Source organism: Pollicipes pollicipes, unplaced genomic scaffold (genome assembly GCF_011947565.3).
Source record: "Pollicipes pollicipes isolate AB1234 unplaced genomic scaffold, Ppol_2.1 Scaffold_7262;HRSCAF=8765_pilon_pilon_pilon, whole genome shotgun sequence".
Taxonomy (NCBI): Eukaryota; Metazoa; Arthropoda; class Thecostraca; order Pollicipedomorpha; family Pollicipedidae; genus Pollicipes; species Pollicipes pollicipes.
The window spans coordinates 20,299,532-20,320,406 of NW_023597055.1; the positions used below are offsets into that span (position 1 = coordinate 20,299,532).

Consider the following 20,875-nt stretch of genomic DNA (forward strand, 5'->3'; position numbering starts at 1 on the left):
GAGGCCATTATTGAGCCTAAAAGTTACTAGCTGAGTGGAACGATGGTCTCCTTCGGGGAACCGGGATGCTGCTATTGCCGCGACGTCAAAAGAGCCAGCATATTAGTGTTTTAGATGATTTTCTTCTCGTGCCTATGAGCATCCGACTACAGTTTGTCGTCGCGAATTTGTTCGGGAAGTGCCATGCGCATTCGATGGGGGTATCCACACACCGCTATGCCTTTTGCAATGTGATTTATTCCAATAACTCGCATGGCCACCGAAGATGCAACGCAAGCACACAACAAACAGTAACACGGTGATAAGTGACGCTCGAACTCTGTCTTCGCCGGACAGCACCTGACACTGGCACCAGGAGTGCAACTCCATCACTGCTACATGAAGGTAAGCAATACAACAGTCATGTGCGATCTACCTGTGGGCTGATAGGTCTCATCCCTTGCTCTCTCCGCTGTGCCACGAGCTGCACGCCCAATAACGCCGCCATACCGTGCCACGCGGGCACAGTGTAGTGTAAACACCAAAGCGGTTTGCACACATTGGACCATAACGCTCCTCGCCCGAGCCGCGTTCAGTATAGCTCACGTTGACATGTTCAGAACACGTTGCTCGTGGAGCTCGAATCAGCTGCTCAAGCCAGACGTCGCGGGGATGCCGGACGGTACGTGTCGGCACGTGTTGGTGCGCACGCCGCCAGCTGGTGCGGTGGTGCAGTGCGGTGTCAACGGCTCGGTCCAACAGGAGATCACCACGGCCTCTGGTACCAGCAGCTGTCCTAGCATTGGAAAGACATCGGGGCAGCAGGCTTGCGGCCCGCTCTACGTCGTCATGGCAACCGCCTCGGCGGCCGGCCAGCTGGCTCGCCTCACGCCATTTGTGAGGATCTTCTCACGCCTCACGCCGCACGCCACACAGCCGCTTACCAAAGCGACAGGTCAATCTTGCCACGGCGCGAACTGAACCTCGACGGGCTCCTGTTCGCATTCCGCGCAAGCAGCGCGTTGAGCAGCGACGAGCTGGCCGGCGCGCGCACGGCAGTAACGCCATCTCTGGGCCGGCCGTTGAACATGTACCTGCCCTGCAGCCACGAGACGGGGCTGTCGGCGCGAGAGATGGGGGTCGGCGTGGTGGTGGTGCCGCGCAGCTCGCTCAGCGAGTACAGGCCATTCGGCTTGCCGTTGGAGGGGAAGTTGACGCTGAAGAAGGGGTTCTTGACCGGTGGGTTGCTCACGTAGCCAAGCCCTGGAGTGGAGCGAAATATAAACGTCAGGCCAAGCACCAACAGCCATGTTGACCGAGACACGTGCGCTGGTTGGGAACATTGGCGGCTTTACGTAATAACGACAGCTTGTGCGTAATGCAAGTCAGTCGGATCGGGGCTGGAAAATGAGGCCCTGGGAAAACCATGCGTATAATGGGCTTGACACATCGCGCACATACATGAATGAACGCAGCGTATGTAACGATATAGCCTGGCCGTGCATTCGAAGTTAATGCAAATCTAAATAGGAGGGATACAAAAGGTCGTCCTGGAATGGGTTGAGGCAGTTTTCCACCCAATCAACTAGCGTGCTTTTTAATCTGGTATCCAACTCCGTGTTAATGTCACATACATTCGGTTTGTGTGACAATTATTCTGGTAGGTGAATGCGCGTGTATGACTGCACCCAGGAGAGTCGCCGCCTCGCAGCAAGAGCGGAGGAAATGAAGCACATTTTACGCGTCGCTCGCAACCAGACTCATCACATTACCGCGTATTGGCTCGAGCCGAGCGTCACGCGGGGTCACACTGCAATGACCTGCCACCGCCGACCCAGCCAATCAGCGCGCTGCGAGGTCAGATGACGCCGCGTGCGCCCGCTGGTGGGCCCCGCCCCCAGCGAGACATCTGAGCGGCCGCCGCCGACCGAGCGGGCCGGGGTCACGAGAGGTCACCCTGCGGCGCGACGGCTGCGCAGGGTCGCCTCGGGCGAGCATGACGTTTCCTCCGCACGGCAATGAGCGCCCTTCGGCCGACCTTGCGCTGCCAGCTGCTGCCGCGGCGCGTTGTTGCACTGCAATGTCGGCCGGAGCCGCAGCGTTTCGTTGCGTTGCCGTTGCCGTTGCCGGCGCGTTGCAGCACGAGTGGCACGGTGGCCTTGCAGGCCACTTAGGTCATTGCTTTAAGGGGAACGCGGAACACGTCGTCTCGTGAGCCTCGTTATGGATCGTCAGCCACTGCGGAGGTGGTGTCAGACAGTGATATATTGATGTGTGTTGACCAGTGGTGTCATGTCAGGCCGGGTCAGTCATCATCGACGAACAATCGTGGCCGTGTCACTGACACAATTTCACACCACGCCAATCAGTCAAATCACAGAGAGCAATGCCAGCCGGTGACGAGGCAAGGTGCTGTGTCAAACACTGACCTTACACTAGACCGTGTCGCTCAGTGAAGTCATGCCGTGGCCTGTCATGTACTGATGCCCATGGCCCTGGCTCCAGGTCCATCGTGTCAGTCTCCTGACACCATGACACCGGACACCACACCATGACACCCGGCTGATGACTTGTTGAGTCTGATGTGCGAGCCCTGTTTCCTCGGCGGGGAAGGCCATGCGGGCTCAGTTTCTCAGTGGTTGATGTGTAAGGATATTTTAACACAAAAATCATGTTGCTGGAGTCTGGCTTCGCGTGGTGCTGTCTGGGTGAGCGCTGAAGTGTGGAGCAGGGGCTCAAGCACGTGGCTGCAAACTACTGATTAAGTAGCACGTCTTTGCATGTGTAGCCCGGCAGGAGAAAATAAACTGAGTTGGAAGGGTTCAACGATACTTTGCTTGAGCCACGCCGTTTGTTCAGTAGCCAAGGACAAATCTACGTGACAGGAAATCGTGCATGTGTAAAGAGTGGTGATCGGCATCAACACCAATGAGCTGCCTTCTTGCATGAAGATATTCATCAAGGGCTCTGACCTCGTCAGAAGCGCTCATTAATTGACATCATTGATGGTCTTCTCGTTTCCACCAGCAATTAGGGGCAATAGTGGGAAGTCGGGAACATCCGATCAGATGCTGCTTGCCCCAACTAAATCGACGCTCAGCACGTAAATTACCAAGATTGCTGTTATTTTGCACCATCGGTGACGTGTGAAACACTTACGGCGCATCAAACAATAACAAATGGAACTATCAATATTTGAGTATCTACTTGGCGGGGGCCATGGCAGTGACTGCGCATTCAAGAGCAAAGTGTGAGGCCCGGACTGGCGAGGAGTGCATGGCATGATCAAACGGACTCATGCATACATGCATGCACACAAATATATATATATATATATATATATATATATATATATATATATATATATCAGATAGATAGATAGATAGATAGATAGATAGATAGATTCATAGACAGAGAGAGAGAGAGAGAGAGAGAGAGAGAGAGAGAGAGAGAGAGAGAGAGAGAGAGAGAGAGAGAGAGAGAGATATATATATATATATATATATATATATATATATATAATCGCGAGAGTTTCAGAAACTAAACCCCACGTAACTTCGAAGTCTTCGTGCATGAAGCGCACTAACAGACGCCGTGCTTGTCGAGTATTTATCACTGAACTGCGCAGAATCCGCCGCCCTCAGGTGCGATGAGCTCACCGTGACCGTGACGGCGGAAACTCTGCACAACTGGGTGGGGAGGATGGAAGGCGAATGCGTCTTTAGTCGAGTTTCCTTCCTAACGGCGTCACGGGAGACTGTTAAGTTTCGCCAAATTGGATGGCAGGCACACCCTATCTACCAAATCCGCCCTCAACCAAGCGCCACGCCGCCTCCATCCCTCCGCTCCCACCGGCGCTCACCGGGCACGAAGGTGTACGGTGACGGCGCCAGCTTGATAAAGTAGGTAGGCGAGTTCTTCTGCTTGTTCTGGAAGTGGCCGGGCGTGCCGGGCGCGTCGATGTAGTTCTGGCTGATGGTCTGCCCATCGGGCCGGATCAGCGTGAAGTGGCCGGTGAAGGGCCGGCCGGCAGCCAGCGCCGACAGCGCCAGCACCACAGACGTCAGCTGCAGTGGCCTGCAACAGAGCTGGCGATCAGAGAGGGCGGCCTGCGACAGCGCCGGCTTTAGTAGGGCGTCCTTGGGTGAAAACATTATCAAAAGTCAGCTGACAGCAGTCGGGAGAGGAGAGTGACAGAGAAAGAGAGAGAGAGAGAGAGAGAGAGAGAGAGAGAGAGAGAGAGAGAGAGAGAGAGAGAGAGAGAGAGAGAGAGAGAGAGAGAGAGAGAGAGAGAGAGAGAGAGACTGAGAGAGAGAGAGAGAGAGAGAGAGAGAGAGAGGGAGAGAGAGAGAGAGTCTGAGAGGAGTTGTTGAGTCTGAGGTGAGAGAGTTGAGGAGCTGGGGCGAGCTGGGGTGCGGCCACTGAGCCTCAGTTGGTGGGAGCGCTCAGCACTGGAGCAACGCTTAGCCAAAGTCTCTTGGAATGGTTCAGGGGTTGCGCTTTTTTGCACAGATCCCACGTCTAAAGTCATTGTCATACCCGTGCTCGTGTTGGTGCAGTGGCAATATGAGAATGCTCTGAGATGGCGAAGGGATTCATCCAAGAACGGCACTTGATGAAGACACAAGCCTCCCTCCACCTCGATCACTCCTCTCTCTTCACCCTTTTGTAACAGGACCATAGTAACTGATCATAGCATGAGCGATAGCACAAAGACCGGCGTGGTGTGACCCACACCATCCGACGAACAGGACTTCCCCTCCCCCCCCCCCCCCCCATCAACTCCACCAGGATCATTCCATCTCTCACCCCTGCAATGTCACGGATTGTAAACACAGCGTCGCCACTCCAAGGTCGAGGGCGGAAGGCCAGAACAACGCCTCTTGCACCGCTGTCGGCAGCACCACGATAAGTACATCGCCTACGGCTACAGACCGCCATCGTGTCCTTACTCAGCGTCGTCGGCGCTCCATGGGAGCCAGCCAGGGACCGGGTCAGGTCAGGGGATTGTTCTCACTCAAGGGTGCCGGTGGTCCGTGGGAGCCAGGTCCGGCACCGGACCAGGTCAGAGACCGGGCCATGTCAGGTACCGGGCTAGGTCAGAGACCGGGCCATGTCAGGTACCAGGCCAGGTCAGAGACCGGGTCATGTCAGGGACCGGGCCAAGTCAGGGACCGGGCCAAATCAGGGGCCAGGCCATGTCAGGGGCTAGGCCAGGTCAGAGACCGAGTCGGATCAGGGACCGGGCCATGCCAGTGCCGGCTAGATAGTACCAGGGTCGAGGCAGGTTCAGGGTCGCTGTGCCAGATGAGCTAGACACCTGATAAGGGATGCTGCGACCCGCCGCAGGGGAGGGTGTTCGTCATCGTCATATCTCCGCAGGGGAAGGTGTTCGTCATCGTCATATCCCTGTAGGGGAGGGTGTTCGTCATCGTCATATCTCCGCAGGGGAGGGTGCTCGTCATCGTCATATCCCCGTAGGGGAGGGTGTTCGTCATCGTCATATCCCCGCAGGGGAGGGTGTTCGTCATCGTCATATCTCCGCAGGGAAGGGTGTTCGTCATCGTCATATCTCCGCAGGGGAGGGTGTTCGTCATCGTCATATCCCCGCAGGGGAGGGTGTTCGTCATCGTCATATCTCCGCAGGGAAGGGTGTTCGTCATCGTCATATCTCCGCAGGGGAGGGTGTTCGTCATCGTCATATCCCCGCAGGGAAGGGTGTTCGTCATCGTCATATCCCCACAGGGGAGGGTGTTCGTCATCGTCATATCCCGGCGGTGTGTGTGGAGGGAGGGGGGAGCAGTGGACAATGCTGCGGCTACCACCGCGAAACACACCGCCCAGCACCGGCATGCAGAGCGAGCGGGCCTTTGTCGACGCCTCTTCCTCCTCTCTCCTCCTCTTCCTCCTCTCTCCTTTTCACCCGTATTTTTTGTTTGTCTCTCCCTCCTTTTTCCCTCATAGCTCCCAAACGTCATGCATTGTGGTGACCATTTTCACCCATTTTGTGAGATTCTTTACCCCCATATTGTTGTTATCCTTATCTTGCACGCCATGTAATCGGTGAGATGCTAACAATTGCACATTAATTGCAAGTTTGCACGAAGCGCCTTCCGCACATCTGAAATTACGTCGTGAATGTAATCAAAGCGCCATGCATGCCGTGTCTTAATCCCCACGTCGACAGGCAACCGCTGGTGGCGTGGGCGGCGCGTGTGCATGGCACGTGACGCGTGCGAGGGCGACCTCGGTCGACTGAACACCCCGAGCTCGTGACGGTTCACCGGCGCCCCCGGTCGGCACCGATTCAATAGAGCACCAATTGTTTGACGGCCGGTGCCGGATGTTGACAGCTCCACTGCGCCGGCCAGCTGGATTGGGATCAGGCGGCTGGACCTGGTGGGCAGGTCAGGATCTGGTGACTTGGCCTGTCGCCGAACATGCGACGTGCCGCGCTCTGACGTCGTTAATTTGGCTCGGTCAGATAAGATGGGGTTAAGTTAGGTGGGGTTAGGCGGCGTGCCTCAGTGTTCAGCTCGTTTTTTTATCCTCAGCTGACTGTCGGTAGGCGGGGGGCATTCCCGACTGAACCTCCTCAGCGTCAGTCTAATAACTGAATGTACTTGGGATATTCGTACAACTTAAGAACAACTGCACATTTAAGCTAGCCCATAACTAAACCGAGAACTTCAGGCCACTAGACAAACCCTGCATCGATCTTCGCCCTGGCACCCCGCTACCTCTGCAGCGTCCCTCCGCCTTTCCCCGGAGCGGCCTGCTTCTCTCCGCGCGGTGCCCCTCCCCTCCCCCACCCGGGGCACTCGTTCGCAAGTCCGTTGGTCCGCCCCGCCGACCGCCGGCGCCGGTTGGCCGTGACCGTCGAGGTCGACGGCCTCTTCTGGCCACCACTCCACGCGTGCTGGGCGTCGATGACGACAGACTGTCGGCCCGCGGCGGCCCTGACACGAGCTGGGCTCTTCCATTCAATAGATACGTCCAGTTTTCCCTTTGGCACCGGTTCCGACGTCGCCTGATGACTGGATGGCTACTCTGACGGCTTAAGAGAATATGGTGCGGCTCTATCGCATGGTTTTGATCTGTTACTGACGTTGTGTTAACGTTTAAGCACGGACGTATCGTTTGACGCATTCGCACAACATCCCCTAGCCTGGGAACTTAATGATTCCTTTTTTGCCGTTTAAAACGTCGAGTTCATTGAACTCGGAGTCGATCGGTTATGAATGGTGGCGGCAGGCCACACCTGAACGCCAACGTTCACGCCTCGGTCGTGCTGTGGGCAGGCGGGGCCAGCTCAGCCTGCCGCGAACAGGGCAGCCATAGTCAGCGGTGAGTCTGACTCATGACTCGATTGTTCGCATCACTGGCGCGGCCAGGGTTTGTGATGTGGGGGGGGGGGCGCTACAGAAATTTGCGAAGGGTTGTGTGGTATAATTATTTATGATAGGGCCTCAGTCCTTTTCCCCTACACACTGTAAACAGACAGACTATACAGACTTACCAAACAAAAATAGGTACAGTGCCTAACACATCAATGATATATGCTGTGCATATCCACGCGGATATCCGCTGACCTAAATAATGAAGTACCACTGTTGCTCATGGCATTGCTCATGGTATTCAATACGATGCAACTACAGACGAAATCCTCGTCACCAGATTTTGATATCGTAAGCATTGTGGCGTGGTCAAAAAGCGTCGATTCTCAAAGGGAGTACAGCTTATAATCAATCCCCCCCTCAAATCCCTTGGTTATGCCTTCGGTTCACCTTCCCGTGTCTGCCAACGACCGGGCAGGCAGCGACGGTGGCGGCACCGAGCGGCGGCCGCCGGAGTTACATCGCCGGCGGCAAGGCTGTCTGCGCGTCTCCGCCCCGCCGGCTGCTGGTGACGTCATGACCGTGACGCCATCGCAATGTCGCCCCAGTTAGAGGAACGAACGGGCTGTGGACCCGGTGCTAACGGGAGAGCAAGCCGTTCCGGCAGGTTATTCGCGAGCGCACGGGTCGCCGGCGACACGTCGTCACCAATTTGACGCCGCGTTGGTCTTGCGCGCGACCCGCTCTTCGGAGCGCCACGTCAGATCTGGCGTAATTTGCCAACGTCAAGCGCGAAGATGGAAAAAACTCAACAACTTTGACGTCAGTACACGGTGGCCAATGTAAGGATGTTGAAAGTGTGTTACTAAATTGCGTATCGATGTCAAATAACGGTTCGATTTATCAGTCACGCATATGATAACACCCGAATTGAAGCACTCACGTGCAGTAGCTCGAAATGTTTAAAAAAGCTCATGTTCTAGTCTCCTGTCTATTCCCCATAGCGGATACGTATGGTCATTGGATAGACCGCGACATAGCGGTTGTGACTGTCCATACTAACTCACCGCATTCAGCGCTACCAGTTTTCTATTTTAAAGCAGCAAGCCAGTTCTGGTAGCTTTGCTCGAACACCATTGTCAATATTCTCCTCCAGTGGAAGGGCAAACCACCGCATACCCCGCTCGTGCGCCGCCGATTGCCGGCAGCCGTCGCTCCAGTGTGACGCCTGCGCAGACGCGCCTGCGGTCTGCGGCCGCCTGACCGTTAGCCGCGGCGGCACACCTCCGGCCAGACGTCACAGCCGCCGCCGGACCCCGGCCTGGCCCGCGCCGGCGCGGCGCCGGCCGCGGCGCCGGTAAGTGAATGTCACGGCCGAGTACCACTGGTCACGTGAGTTACGGCTGGGAAGAGACCGCTGGCGGCGGGAGGCAGAGCTGGGAAGGGACCACCGCCGCCATGAGAAGCGGACGTGGCGTCGCGGAGCCGTCAGCTGCGTCAGCCCTGTAGACATCCCCACCCCCTCAACACAGGCGGCTGGTCAGATGTGGCTGCTTGTTGGAGCTTTGCGGAAGTGAGAGACTAAGTGGGACGGCTTAGTGAGTGGGACAGGTCGGCCAGTGGGATGGCCCAGAGAGTGGGATGGCTCGGCCGGTAGGACTGCTCGGCCGGTAGGACTGCCCGGCCGGTAGGACTGCTCGGTCGGTAGGACTGCTAGGCCGGTAGGACTGCTCGGCCGGTGGGACGGCTCGGCCTGTGGGACTGCTCGGCCGGTGGGACGGCTCGGCCGGTAGGACTGTTCGGCCGGTGGGACGGCTTGGCCGGTAGGACTGCTCGGTCCGACGTAAAGCCCTCACGCCGCCTGTCACATCTCGTAACGTTTCACGCCGCCGCGCGCCGTAGCGTGACGCTGCCTCTCACGCCGTCACGCGCCCGGGCGTCACGCTGCGCGCCGCGTGCGCCGGAACCCCACGGAGCCACGTGCCGCCGGCCTCTCCACGGAGCCACGTGCCGCCGGCCCCTCTACGGAGCCACGCGACGAGCAGGACACAGAGAACGCAGAGGCATGGTGTCAGGACACAAAAAAAACACCACATGCTGGGGTAGATGTCTTTGTGTCCAGCTGCTAGCGTTATTAGCTTTGTAACCCCTGGTGGAAACCGTGGTCAAGGTGAATGCTAAATGGATTGCATGGAGGCGTGAAGCGGTGGCCTGGAGGCAGTTCGGCTGCACCGACGACGCTGAGAGCGTCACTCGCCTCTTGGAAGTGACTTGAGTGCACTCCGTCACTCGCGTGCGTGTAAAATTCGACTTTGAATTGTCGTTGTGTTCAAGTTTACGAAGGTGCGTGACTGAACAGTCCTGTCTGTGTGCGCACATCATCGGTGGTTTGGCGTCTAGAGGAAGACCCATGTGTGCATGTGTTTGAGCGTTCTTATTCCAAGCACGTAACGTTCTGGGCAGCGTACGTGTACGCCGAGGTTCTGTGCCTGCCAGCGGGACAGGACAGTCGTCCATATCATAAGCGTCTTTCAATTAACGACTCGGCTTGTGGTTTGATTATCACTTACAGCCTAAAGCATAGTTTAAAGCAGAAATCGCTGGCTGGCTGGCTGGCTGGCTGGGGCCATCAGCATGGCCCCGGCCACCAGCACATTACGCAAATACTAACGCCCATTCCCGCTTCAGGCCCAAGTGAAGACCGTTCCTTCCGACCTGAGGTGGGACCCATGGCATGTTTTTCGTGGCTAATAGCATTAGCCAGCACATGACGGGAAGCGATGCCGTGTTCTGAACCTACGATTCGCATCGCGCGTGACAAAGTTAGCCACTTGCCGATTGCGTCGGGCCATTATGCTCACCGCTTCTAGCTCGGGTCATAAGTGGCGGCGTTTCATGAGGCCGCTGTCCAAAACGCCGCGGCGAATTTCCATTTCAGGCAAAATTATTGAACGAATGATGGCAACGGTGGTCTCCGCCGGAGTGGCAATGGAAAGTGACTCGAGATTTCTGCGCGCAGAAGTGCTTCCGGCGGTGGCGGTTAGTCACGTGACTCTTGGTGGTGGTACGGCTACCGCCGCCACACGGCCACGGGATTTCGCGGCCGGGATTGCAGTCACCGCGGCGAGAACGGTGCGGTCCGTTCGCTAATGCAATTCCCAAGCGGCAACCTCACGCCTCGACCAATCAGGAGGCGCCTATCGAGAGTCCAAGTCAGACACGGCGGCCGGAAAGGGAAGCAGCTCCTGGAGCAGGGCACCAGTCATTTGTGATTTCCTTCAGTCTCATCGCGTGCCGTCAGTCCAGCAAATGACGGGGGGCGCCGGCCTGTCCAAGCGAGCTTTTTTGCGAGGGAATCGCTCCTCAATAGCGCAGAAGACCTGCGTTAAGTGCTCCGGTGATTGAAATCGGAGGGAGAGAAGGCGCTATTAATGCCCCATTTGGTGATCAAACTACGTGCGACTTGTGCAAAAAGTCAAGCAAAAACTCGTATGCGAAGGCAGTACTTTAAGCTGGTTTAAAATAAAGCCAGTGAAAGGCTTCAAGTGGGTGTCGTGGGTGAAATTAACTTTTTTAGGGAACGAAGCGGTGACCATTCACTCAGAGCCGTTTTCGGGAGATCTGTGATGCTTTTTACATGACAATTCATCATGCTCCTGTGAGAGCCATTTTGATTTTGCAGCCTACTTATTCGTGATGATCAGGGCTAGAAAAAACATGCACTCCCTACGCGGTTCACTAAGGCTTTAAAATACTTAATCGTCTGACACCCATAGGCGTTCTGTAAGCACAAGAGAAGGCTTAATTTTGGTGAAACCTGCTGCGGTAAATCATTCATGTCAGTTAATTTTCGCTCTGGACCGGTAAAGACCGCGTTGGCCTATTGAATAGAAAGCGGTCAAGTGCTCTGCCTGGAGACAGGTGCGCAATGCTCTTCTTTAAATCCCGACATCATTTCTCATCTGCGGCTAATTCGCCGCCTGATCAGCACTAATTGAAACTTTCCATTTGATCAGACCATTCAGGATGGCGACTGTCGTGGCGTGCGCGCATGGGGCGGCTAGATAGCCTAGGCCGTAGTGACGTCATAGCTGCGGCCGTGACGGTGAAGGCGTGAGGTGGATGATCGAGTGTCCTGGTCACAGGGCGCAGGCGCACTGAGCGCCGACGGCAGCGCTGCACACTGCGTCGGCGATCCCACCGACTCGTCTGCCTCTCGCAGTGGTTTTGTCTACCGGTATAATTACTATCAGGCGCGCACATTATTGCCATTAGGCGCCGTTAATCCACGGAAAAAACGACAGCAAAGAACGGCGGCGAAAGCCGGCGCTTCTTGACGCATTATTACACATTAGCCGCGTCACCTTCAGCCCGGCGGAATGCCTCTGTCGCGGCCATCGACAAAACACGCCTCTCGCATCTGGCTCCGCCGGGTCAGGTTATCCCAGTTTTTATCAATGACGGCTGTCTCGGCTGCCGCGCCGAACTCTGGGCGCACGCTTCAGCGCAGTCCACGGATTCCTGTCAACCAGCAGCCGTGACGCCGTCGAATAATTGGCCGGGTGGCGGCCGAGTCGCCGAAGGGAAGCAGCCCTGCCGGGGTGCCTTACCAACGTACCAGGCATCCATTGAAGGGAAGCAGCCCTATCGGGGTGCCTTACCAACGCACCAGGCATCCATTGAAGGGAAGCAGCCCTATCGGGGTGCCTTACCAACGCACCAGGCATCCATTGAAGGGAAGCAGCCCTATCGGGGTGCCTTACCAACGCACCAGGCATCCATTGAAGGGAAGCAGGCCTGCCGGGGTGCCTTACTAACGCACCAGGCATCCATTGAAGGGAAGCAGCCCTGCCGGGGTGCCTTACTAACGCACCAGGCATCCATTGAGGGAAGCAGCTCTGCTGGGGTGCCGTACCAACGCGCCAGGCATCCATTGAAGGAAAGTAGCCCTCCCGGGGTGCTTTACCAACGTACCAGGCATCCATTGAAGGGAAGCAGCCCTATCGGGGTGCCTTACCAACGTATCAGGCATCCATTGAAGGGAAGCAGCCCTACCGGGGTGCCGTACCAACGTACCAGGCACCCATTTGGAGATAAGGCAGAAGTGGCTGCATGTGCTGCGCACGAACGTATCAGTGACCACTTGAGAGGGAAAGAGGAGACATAACGAAATATCAGACCCGAAACGTATGATCTTTGGTGATAACCTGACCAAGAAATGTAGACATTCTATTATCCTACCACATTTGCACAATGTTTTGCCCGTGGGCGTACGTAAAACGTCAACTCATCAAAGGACGAACGTCCGATGGAAGCCGCCCATGGAGCAGTCACCTGCTTATTCGCAGTTTTCAGGCGGTGGTTTGGTGATCAGCGGTATCGTGACGAGCGACGCTCAGAGCCCGTAACACGGAATGATGGCGGGGCTCACAGCACACGGATCCATCACAAATCATCAGCTGTCGCTAACGCGGATTGAGGCCCGACAACACGCCCCGCCCACTTGTCCGCAGACCTGAAATATGTCCCGGCCATTTCAGAAACGAGGCCGAATCCAGACATCAGGCCGACGGCCTGCCTCAACCGGGAACAAAACCACCAACGTGGCAATTTAGCTCACTCGCTCCACAGCGAACGGTACGAAAAAAATCGGACACTAGCCATATGGTCTCTGGGTTTTTGAGGCAGGCACCCCATTCGCCGGGTCAGACGGACAAGCCGGGGCGGTGAACTAGTCTTGTTGTCCTCTGACGGAACAGACAGCGAACCCACCACAAACGGAAGCTCACACCAATCTGACGCCGGCAAGGGTGATCCCTTCACCCACCCCCTCCTCCTTCGGTGACTGAGCAGGGCGTAACATCTTTCTGAGGCTTCGATCATGGGCTATGCTATAGTTATGATCCTTGTCGTGTGGCCACACTGCATGCAGACGACCCCGCTAATGGCTGGGTGCGCCCATCATTGTACGCTTTGGGTGGGATTAAAAAGGGTTCTTCGCTCCAAGAATGCTGGGTAGTTAGTCGGCCCGTACTCGCACTACACCTGCTCCGAGACCGATTCGTTCGGCCGTAAGTCGGGAGTGCTAGAAAAACATCGCAAGTGTGCGTTATCTCGAAGCAAAGTCGAGAACCGGTTGTTATGTTTCGACTACATTACAGCTTGGGCCACGCTACTTAAAAGGAATGTTTCGCATTTGCAGATATTGATGCAAGCATCGGATGTAATGAAACAAGCTCGCTTCTAATTATTTGTATGTTTTTTAATGGGAAAAAAGTGCTGTAGACAGCACAATTATCTGTCCAGTAAATATATTTATCAATGCTTCATGGTTTAATTACGCACTCGTACCTTGCACAACATTAATAGAGAGCCAATTGAGTCTTAAAGCGAGGGTCTGAAAATCGAGCTCGCGAACACCAGATATGGACGCCTCAGCAATTATGCTTTTCTTTGCCTTGATCACCGTTAAGCTTATGGAATGGCAGGAATTGAATGGCGTTATTATGACGTTATGAATTACAAGGTGACTTTTTGAATACTTTCCTCGATATACCTTTCGCCATTTTTGCGGGCGTGTCGCTCAGAAACTAGGGTGGCCTAGGTCCTAAGAAGGGCAGGATTATGAACGGCACCGGAAGATCCTCATTATGGCCATTTCAGTTCAAAACCCCAAATAATCGTGGAACACTCCCTTTAAATGCTTTCGAGCCAGGCTCGAGACCGAGCGAGTTTTAATTCAACTAGCCGGACATTTTGGGGGCTTCAGCAGCCTAACCAAGCTTGGCCAGTCACACCTTTGAGGGCTATGAGCCCTTGTATTCACTGATTGCAGCGCCATCAAATTTTCAGCGCCAAACAACACAGCTCTTTAGCAGCTTCACTGCAATATTCGTAGATGACTTAAGTGTGAACGTTTTGACTAGGTTGCGTATCCATGCAGCTTTGCAACATATCCGCTATTTCAGCCGAAAAGCCCGTTAGATTGGGGAACGCAATCGTTTTCTCCTGCAGAGTGACCAAAGACCACGGATCAGAAGCTTGTACGTGAATGGGCGTGACAGCGAGATAAGACAAACTGGTAATGACGGAGGAAAAATGAACAATTGCACCGGCAAAATAGTGGGCCAATGTCTGCAAATCTCACGCAAAGCCGTGCGCGAACAATACCTCCATCCCTTTCCGCTCGTTTTTTAAAAACTATGTCAGATATCAGCAACGGGGACAGGAAGAGACGAGGGACCAGCTGTGCGATGTATGGCACTGCACTGCCGGCATGTCAGCAGGTGCCTTAAGTACTTTCGATCAGCGGCTAAACAGAGGAAAATGTGAAAAGTGCAGCATCACCAAGCATGCATATATATATATATATATATATATATATATATATATATATATATATATATATGAATCTTACGTAGTAAGTGCATCGCTCAGTTTACTGTGCGCAATCACAAAATCGATGAGCATTTTTCCGAATGCCTTCGTCACAGACACCAAATGTGTGAAACATTCCAAACTCATCCGCCGCGTTTATTATAATAGCCAGGTTTGGACAGGCTCAAAGCCGTCCGATATCCCAGAGATAGATGCCAGGCGCGCCGATATTAAAGTTCAGCGCCACTCCACCTGCCAATCATACGATACTGATTTATCTCAGTGCACTCGCAAGTGGTATCCACATGGGCTTCCAAAGGTGACGAACTCCATTCATTTATGTTTCCGTACCAGGATACCACGGTACCAATTGACGCATCACAACGTGCAAGGCGACCAATCTGTCCAACCCAATCAATCAAGTGTTTAAGGTAAGCTTAAGCATTCTCCCGAAGATGTTTATCGATAGATGTCAAATGCGTATATTTCGAAAATGCTACATTCAACCCCACTGCTATCTGACTCATGTGAAATCGAAGGGGATCACTGCCTTGAGACATTTCAAACCTTAACACCTAGGGTAAAATGATACGTCCCCATTTCGCTACACATTTATCCACGCCACTGGTCGTTCCATTTGCGCTTGTGGCATAGCTGGGTCTCCTAGTTGGCGTCCACGTCATCCGTCTTCATCTGAGTTGTTGGCTTACGGACTGACGCGTTTAAACACACCGTAAGACTGCCGCGTTTCTGAAGCACAGTCCGCCAGGTGTGACCTAAATTCGTCGTGTTACCCGATAACAGCACTCGCTGACCTACAGAAACCATCGCGAGGCGCCGCGAACTTCTGACGCGCGAGAAGCACAGAGACTGCATGCAAGACCAGGGCAGTAGCACCGGTGGCCGCACTGAGCGTCCGAACAAAAAGCCAGCACCGAACAGGTCGACACGTTTTTCGTCTGCAGTCGTAAACGGACAAAACAGGCCTGGAGTGTTTAGGGCCACCTGCCAAATAATGAGGGGCGTTTAGTCACCGTACAGCCTTTGTTTTAGCTGTTTCTCTCACTCTAATTCATCAAGCAGCTAGTTTTTGTTGCGGTCATTTCGCACAGCGGACTATCTGGGAGGTCCTATCCGCTTCGCGTAATCGTTTCAGGGCTGAAAATGACAGGTAAACTTCGGAACATCCGAGGCAAATATTTCTTGTGCTACCCAGGTACATTTGTTCTCCCTGAGCCAAGTCGCATTTGGGGTTTTTCACGACGTTGTAGTTTTTCCATCATTAGTAGGTTTCGTCCTTTGCCATCTCGTGACATTCTCTCATTTACCCGAAAGTCCTCCTCCACGCTCGCAAACCTTATACCCAGCCTTCTATCGAAGATTGCACTTAATCTCTGCATCAGTCCAGTACCATAAGTTTGGGCTGATGCAGTGTCTTTGACTCCTCAGGTGAACGAAAAACCAGCCAGTCCCATTCCCGTAATAAAGCACTTGGTGATTTGCTCTGATGATCCCACGCTCAGTGCTGAGTTCACAGGCAGAGGGAACACTGCGGCCATGACCTCGGCCAGCTGGTCTGAGCCGTTACGCCCAACTGTCTGTACCTGTCACCTGCCAGCTGTTATATCTGTTGAGACCGAAAGCTGCAGAGCACCCTCCCACATGCATTCTGGAATGTATGTGTTCGTTCGCTATTTTTGCAAAGCTGCACGAATGTCAAATGTTGGTCTGCACTTCATGCTTTGTCACCCTTGTCTTTCACCCGGTCATGCCCTTTGGCGTTTTTGGCATTAATTGCCACACTTGCTAGAACAATTATCTAGTGGATCGCAAGAAGCATGTATGGCTACGGCTTTCACCATTGCCAGATGGTTATAATCAATCATGCTGTCATGTTTGCTGCCGATGGACATCGAACTGAAGCTGAACGGTGCACTGAGTGTGTGCACACGTGCAGTAACTCATGATGTGGTCGGTGGCACTGAGCAGTGCACACAGTGCTGTAATTCATTGTGTGGTCGGTGGAATCAAGAAATAGTTACAAAAAACACGGAAACGTCTTTCAACAGTTTTGCGCTCTTTTGTTTTGCTTTGTTTTATCTTCTTGTCCGGGAGCCATCCGGAGATGTCGTCTGGCACCCGTGACATTTCAGATGTCATGTGCATACGCTGTTTGCCCTCTGCCGGTGCCACCAACCACATGAACACCAACAGCGGGGATCGCCTAAACAAACATGCATGGCTGTTTCATCTACGCAGAGGCATCCATTGCTGACTGCCGTGCTTTTGGTTGGGCGAGTTCAACTCACTTCCGGTCACGTAAGGCTAGGTAAATCGGCGCTGAGTGGCGCGGACCGGGCCGTCCACGCCCGGGTCTTGATCCCAAAACGTACGCGCCCTAATCAGACAGCTGAGGAAATGAAACCCATAATTTTCCCAGCACGGCTCGGTAAGTACCGACTCTGAAATCTATTAGGCCTATTCCTCCCGGGCGGAGGAGGAGAATGATTTGATTTCGGATGCCCCGGGTAATGCGATGCAGCGGAGCCGAAGTGCCGGCCTCGCGCAGCGTCCAGGGCTGAAACGCCCGGTTCGCGTCATCATCTTGGTCATCCGAGCACACTCAATGTACGAGCAACGTTTGGCCTCTGTGTGATGCCCTAAAACGTAGTGCAATTGTCACACGAGACGACAGCAATCAAATCCTGCTCTCCCTGTGGCTCCACCCGCGTGGCACTCAACGCCGTCGACGACGCTGAAACTACGCTGCCGCTGTGTGTGAGGTTTGCCGGGCTCATCTCTTCGCAAAAAGCTCGCCGATAGGTCGTCAAACTGATTTGGCGGCTGCGCGAAACAGTCGGCGCCCAAATCTCTGAGCAGCCGACTCAGCTGCTTTGGAACTGCCGAAATTGCCGGAGCTGCTGGATAGTGTCTTCTCCAGAAGATCGTTGGTGTCCGATGGTTAGATACCTCGCAGCGAAGCCGCCAAATGAATGAGGCCCAGTTCAAGCGGGATCCGCTCTGCGTCGTGAGCGGCCGCCGGACTCCTGGGATCCGGCGCCTGTTGGACTCCCGTAAGACGCTGTCATCCCACCGCCTCGGTTTCGCGAGCGGCCTCACTCTGCGAGACGCCCCCCCCCCCCTCCCCGACCCCGACCGTGACCGGAACGCCTCCCCCGGAGAGCGGATCTGGGACATCACCGACCAACTGGAGCATCTCCGCCAGCGGCCGATCCGCGCGTGACGACGCGCCAAGGACGCCGGCACGCGGCGCCGCGGGGTCCTTGGGTCACGATCCGGGTCATGCGGCGCCGCCGCCGACGTCCGTATGCTGCTCAGCCTTGGCCGGCACGCTCGACCGCCGTCGACCTCTCGCAGTCGGTCGCGGTGCGCGGCCTTCCCCAGCGCCGCTCGCAATTGTCCTAGCCACGGCCGAACCCCTTCGTCGGTGGCGTCGCGCCACCGCCAGCTTTGTCGGCGCGCAGGGGGCGTGCCCGCGCCGGCCAGCCGGAGACGTCACACTTTCGCTGTCGCGCGGACAATGGCAGCTGGCCGCCCAACAGGCGACGCCAGCACGTGGTGGATGAGACCATTGAGCGGCTCCGCCAGGAGAGCGAGTATGGGTGACGGGTGCCGGCTGGGTCGAGCTGGCGCGCCTCTGGGTCATCACTCTTCTTGTGGAAGGAAGATGTCAGCGCGCTCCGACATAGCGTAGTTGGAATGGCTCGTTCAGACCTAGGTCATCACTCTTCTCGGGGAAGGTTGATGTCCATAAGTAATAGAGCAACAGTCAGGTTCAGTGTGGCGTGAATGGTGCCGACGACAAATGCATGAGCAACTATCTCAACATACAGTGTCAGGAAAGCCACAGGATTTTGGCTATCTTTCATTCCTAGGCTGTCATTTTGTTGAAATACCGGTGGGAGCGTGGAACTTACTATTAAATGTCCAAGGACGGTCTTTAAATTTTGAAGGATTCTTGAAGTATATCCGTTGGTAAAAGAAACCAAATAGCCGTATCCACATACTTGGGGTAAAAGGAAAGAAGCATGGATTCATCTGTCTTCTGCTGTTATGCCACTGCAAGGCGACGAACGACAAAATCAAGCAACGACAACTAGATTGATTGGTGAAAACGATCCACGACGGTAATGTGTGAAGGAGAGAATGACATTCAGCAGTGCAAGCGGCTGTCTCCCTCTGCCACCTGAATGAAAGCGTATCACAAGTGCTTCTTTCCCACTTTGCATCCATTACAAGGTCGCATGGGATGCCCATCCATGTGAGAGAGCCGTACAAGGCTCAGCGAAGCAGAACACCTTCCTGGTCAAATGTTCCCAGCTCCATGCATAGCAATGCCTTGCAGTTTCACGATGCAGCTGTGTGCCATCACTGTTTGCAACCACTGGCAGACGGTCGAGACCACGAGAATCCCAGCGAATCTTCATCGCGCACCAACTTTCGTATCGGCCATCCAACAGCCTCAGCGATTTTCAGCACCAATAAATCACTCTCGCTTACGGAGGCGCCTTCCGCGCCATAATGGCCCCATCTGGCCGGCTTCTGCTCGCAAAGATGACAGGATCCGGGGCGGTCCGGAAATCAGCTGATTCGGCCGACCCCCACCGACTGTAACCGGCCCTCATGGCTGGGCTGGCTGGAGTCGGGCGTGAACCGGCGGTGACCCGAGGACGGGGGTCACGGAAGGCGAAACCGCCGACAGCGGCTGAACGTCGAGCGCGCATGCAGGGTGAGACAGGTGAAACGTGTCGGCGTCTGGTGACCCGACAGGGGTCAGGAGGGGTGTGTCGGGTCACGGGCACTTGACGCGCAGCCGCCGCTCAGTCTCAACTTTCCGAGAGAGCAAATCAGCGGGCGACCTCTCGTAGGTCGGTGCACGAAGCGCGCAGGAACGCAGTCCGTCCAGTTTGACGGGACGGCGACAACAATGCGACCTTGGAGAAGCCTGGCGGGCTGGATTTTGGAGGGAAGCCAGCAGTGCTCGTTTACACACGGCTGTGTGTCGAGGGCAAACAAGTAAAGGCACACTCCGAACCAAGCCGCACAGTTCAGTTTTGATCCTCTATAATTCATTCAAAAGGTGGATGATTGCCGTTTAATTCACGAAAAGCTGGTGTCAGCACAATGCTGCGCCACAACGGTCCTAGTTAGAAAGCGGGCCCACCGCCAGTAATACCGGACAATCGAAACACCTGAATAGCGCGATCGCGTCGCGGAATCACGTCGGTCAAGGGTCACATACGCAGCGTGTTCCGGCCCGTCCCGCTACAGGAAAGGATCGGAGACGGAGAGGGAGCCAGGAAAGGGGGACCGGAAACATCGTCCAGTGCGTCACTATACTCACCATCCAACAGCCCTGCTCTAATGAGGAACGAGCGGCTATGCTTTTTCTTTCTTTTGAGTGGCTTTCGGACTGCATTTTTCGAATCGCACCCTTTTGGAGGGATGGGGAACCCCTCTTTTTCCCCTAGATATAGGTTCACAGAGATCCAATATAATTTTGTTTTTGGTTTTTGTTTTGTTTTTTATGTTTACTGTTCCTCGTCTTAGCAGCATCGTACGGTCACTGTGCCATTGTAAAGTACCCCTGCTTCGAGGGATGCCGCCGAAAACAATAACATAACTGCGCCGGCCTTTTTACGCGCGGTGGACATCCCAGTGCGCTGGATTAATTCCAGAACAATGCGGACCGTAGCGCCGTGACGTCACGCACTGGGTCGTCACGGTCGGGTGGTCCTCCGGACCCGGTGGAGTACGGTGTCCCCGCCCGGCGGTCCGCGGGACCAGCTGCGGTCGCTGGGCTCCGGCGCCCACGGACCGGCGACGGACCCAGGTCCGGCCGACGGGACCGCGTTCGGAGGACGCGGTCCCGTGACGCCGTCCTCGGTCGCGGTGGTTCAGATCCCGCGCAGGAGATCGACTGTGTTGGTCAGTCTAAGCCAACCGCCGAAGACTGAACCCTCCCGTGGCTATTGGTTCCAGCCCGGCAAACAGTCCCAGACGAATGACCGATTCAGTTCCAGACGCTGAGCCAAAGCTTCATAGGCGTAGGCGACGTTCCGCGGAACGCCCTCAAATGAGCGAACGAGTCTTCCTTCGTTCCACGCACTGGCCTCACACACGTCCAGTGGATGGATTATGGATAACAGAATAATGATCCA

The 20,875-nt window shown here is 55.0% G+C and overlaps 1 protein-coding gene across 1 annotated transcript in view; it reads right to left on the minus strand.

Moving 5' to 3' along the window:
- Positions 1 to 226: 226 nt before the first annotated feature.
- The window catches only part of LOC119113949 (uncharacterized), a 34,102-nt gene continuing 13,453 nt past the window's right edge, over positions 227 to 20,875 (minus strand). The window contains exons 2-3 of the mRNA XM_037238182.1: positions 3,842 to 4,056; positions 227 to 1,242 (exon numbers count right to left, since the gene is read on the minus strand). Of these exons, the coding sequence (XP_037094077.1) occupies positions 920 to 1,242; positions 3,842 to 4,056 (538 nt within the window). The 3' untranslated portion in view covers positions 227 to 919. The remainder of the gene's footprint in view (positions 1,243 to 3,841; positions 4,057 to 20,875) is intronic.